At 37.7% G+C, this 2,533-nt stretch overlaps 1 protein-coding gene across 1 annotated transcript; it reads left to right on the top strand.

Annotated features, from left to right (window-relative positions):
• Positions 1-582: 582 nt before the first annotated feature.
• On the top strand, positions 583-2,293 carry LOC110899788 (1-aminocyclopropane-1-carboxylate oxidase homolog 1). Its single transcript, XM_022146678.2, has 2 exons — positions 583-1,401; positions 2,042-2,293. Exons 1-2 carry the CDS (start codon positions 583-585, stop codon positions 2,291-2,293), a joined length of 1,071 nt encoding a protein of 356 aa, XP_022002370.1.
• Positions 2,294-2,533: the final 240 nt, after the last annotated feature.

The following is a 2,533-nucleotide window of genomic DNA, read 5'->3' as shown; positions in this document are numbered from 1 at the left end:
GGACTTGATTTTGGAGAGACTTTTTCTCCCGATGTTAAAATGGTCACTGTTAGGTGTGTTTTAAGTTTGGCTGTGAAAAATAATTGGCAAATATACCACTTAGATGTTAATAATGCATTCCTTTATGGGTCCATCTAAGAGGATGTGTATATGAAGTTACCACCTGGATATTTTCCTGAAAATGAGACTAGAGTGTGTAAATTAGTTAAATCGTTATATGGGTTAAAACAAGCACCTAGGAAGTGGAATGAAAATCTGAATGAAGTTTTGCTTAAAATGGGTTTTATGGAGAGTCTATGTGATCATTCTATGTATATACTTTCTAATAAATATGTGTTTGTTGTTCTCTTGGTATATGTGGATGATATCGTTGTTATTGGTAATTCTGAGGTTGATATTGTTAGAACTAAAAAGGTTCTAAGTGATAATTTTCAAATCAAGGATTTGGGTGTGTTGAAATATTTTCTTGGTATTAAAGTCTTTTTTATTGTTAGAATGAGTCTTTGCATACGATCACATGTTCAGTTCGTAAGCGGATTTTCTTGTTAGAATGAGTCTTTGCATACGATCATCATAACAAACATGACCACCACAACTTCAACCATCTCACCATACGACCGAGCAACCGAACTCAAAGCTTTCGACCAAACAAAAACCGACGTTCAAGGCCTCGTCGAAGCGGGTATCCGACACGTCCCTCGCATCTTCATCAAACAACCCGAAACCATTCAAAAAGCTTCCACCTCTATCGAGCTTCCACTCATAGACCTCGGATCCACCGATAGAGCATCTGTGATGGAAAAGATCCGTGTTGCCTTGGAGAATATCGGGCTTTTTCAAGTAGTGAATCATGGAATTCCGTTGAGTGTGATGCACGAGACACTTCAAGGCGTCCGTAGATTCCATGAACAAGATGTGGAGAATAAAAAAAGGTTTTACTCCAGAGATGCTTCGAGGACCATGGTGTATAATAGCAATTTCGATCTGTGTACTTCGCCAGCCGCGAACTGGAGAGACACATATTTTTCATTTATGGCTCCATCACCTCCAAAGGTGGAAGAATTGCCGGATGTTTGTAGAGACATACAAATCGAGTACTCGAATCATGTGTTGAAACTTGGCGGCTTACTGTTTCGGTTGATCTCGGAGGCTTTAGGTTTGAAACCAAATCACTTGGGGGATATGGAGTGTGACAAGGCACTCACATTCATAGGCAATTATTACCCTGATTGTCCACAACCAGAGCTAACCATGGGTGCAACCAAACACACGGATGATGGTTTCTTGACGGTGCTTCTACAAGATGATATCGGCGGGCTGCAAATACTTCATCAAAATCAATGGGTTGGTGTTCCGCCAACTCCTGGTGCGCTTGCGATCAATATTGGGGATCTGTTACAAGCAAGTCTAGTTCTACATGTTATTTTGATTATGGAAATCAGGCTTGTAAACGAACTGGACGTTTAGTGAACGGTTCAGCAGAACTTGGTTTATCTAACAAACGAACGATCATGAACCAAACTTTCTTATTCATTTAATTAATTTAATGACAAACACAAACACATGTTCAGTTCGTTCATTATGTTAATGGACGTTCGTTCATTTAAATCCGCTTCTTTGGTTTATCGTTTAAATTTGTTCCGCCGGTTACCATTTAGTTTAGTTTTATGAAACTAAAATATCACCAATTATAATTTAGTCTAGTTTTATAATTTTAACACAACGAACGTTATTCATAGTTAGTTTTAATTGGTGTTAGCTTAGTTATGTTCATTTATCTATGTTCAGTTATGTTTGTTTGTTTACATTCGTGAACCATTCGTTTATACTATTAATGAAAGAAGCTAAATAAACACGACCGCATTTGTTTTCTTAAGGAACTAACATGAACAAGTAAACCCCGTTCGTTTAAATGTTCGTGCAAGCACATATGTTTGGTTAAAGTTAAACAAACGAACATGAACATTCTTTGTTCGTGTTCATTTATAAGCCTATTGATCAAAACTATTAAAAACAAGAATCTAATATTGTTAAGTTTCAGATGATATCGAATGACAAATTGAAAAGTGTGGAGCACAGAGTGGTGGCGAATGAGAAAGGACCAAGGGTGTCAGTGGCATGTTTCTTTAGCAGCTCCCTAGCGGCATCCACGAAGGTGTACGGACCTATCAAGGAATTGCTTTCCGATGAGAACCCACCGAGGTACAGGGAAACCACAGTTCATGACTACGTTCAATATTCCTTCTCTAAGGGCCTTGACGGCGTTTCTCATTTACATCATTTGAAGCTTTAAATTGTACCATACTTGAGAAATCTGCAATCTTATTATTATTTGTTAAAGAAAAGTATATATATTGATCATACTCATGCTTATTAATATTAATATCTGGTCAACAAGGTATGTTGACCTATTAGCATTTTGTTTAGCTCTTTTAGAATGGTAACTCACACACCACTAAACATGTTCCTAAATCCACATCATTGTCAATTCCGGAACCAGAACACTCACCACTTGGGGAGGGAAATCTTACTC

This window comes from Helianthus annuus, chromosome 13, assembly GCF_002127325.2.
Source record: "Helianthus annuus cultivar XRQ/B chromosome 13, HanXRQr2.0-SUNRISE, whole genome shotgun sequence".
Classification (NCBI taxonomy): Eukaryota; Viridiplantae; Streptophyta; class Magnoliopsida; order Asterales; family Asteraceae; genus Helianthus; species Helianthus annuus.
The sequence above is the reverse complement of the archived record's forward strand: the minus strand, read 5'-3'. Positions and strand labels throughout refer to the sequence as shown.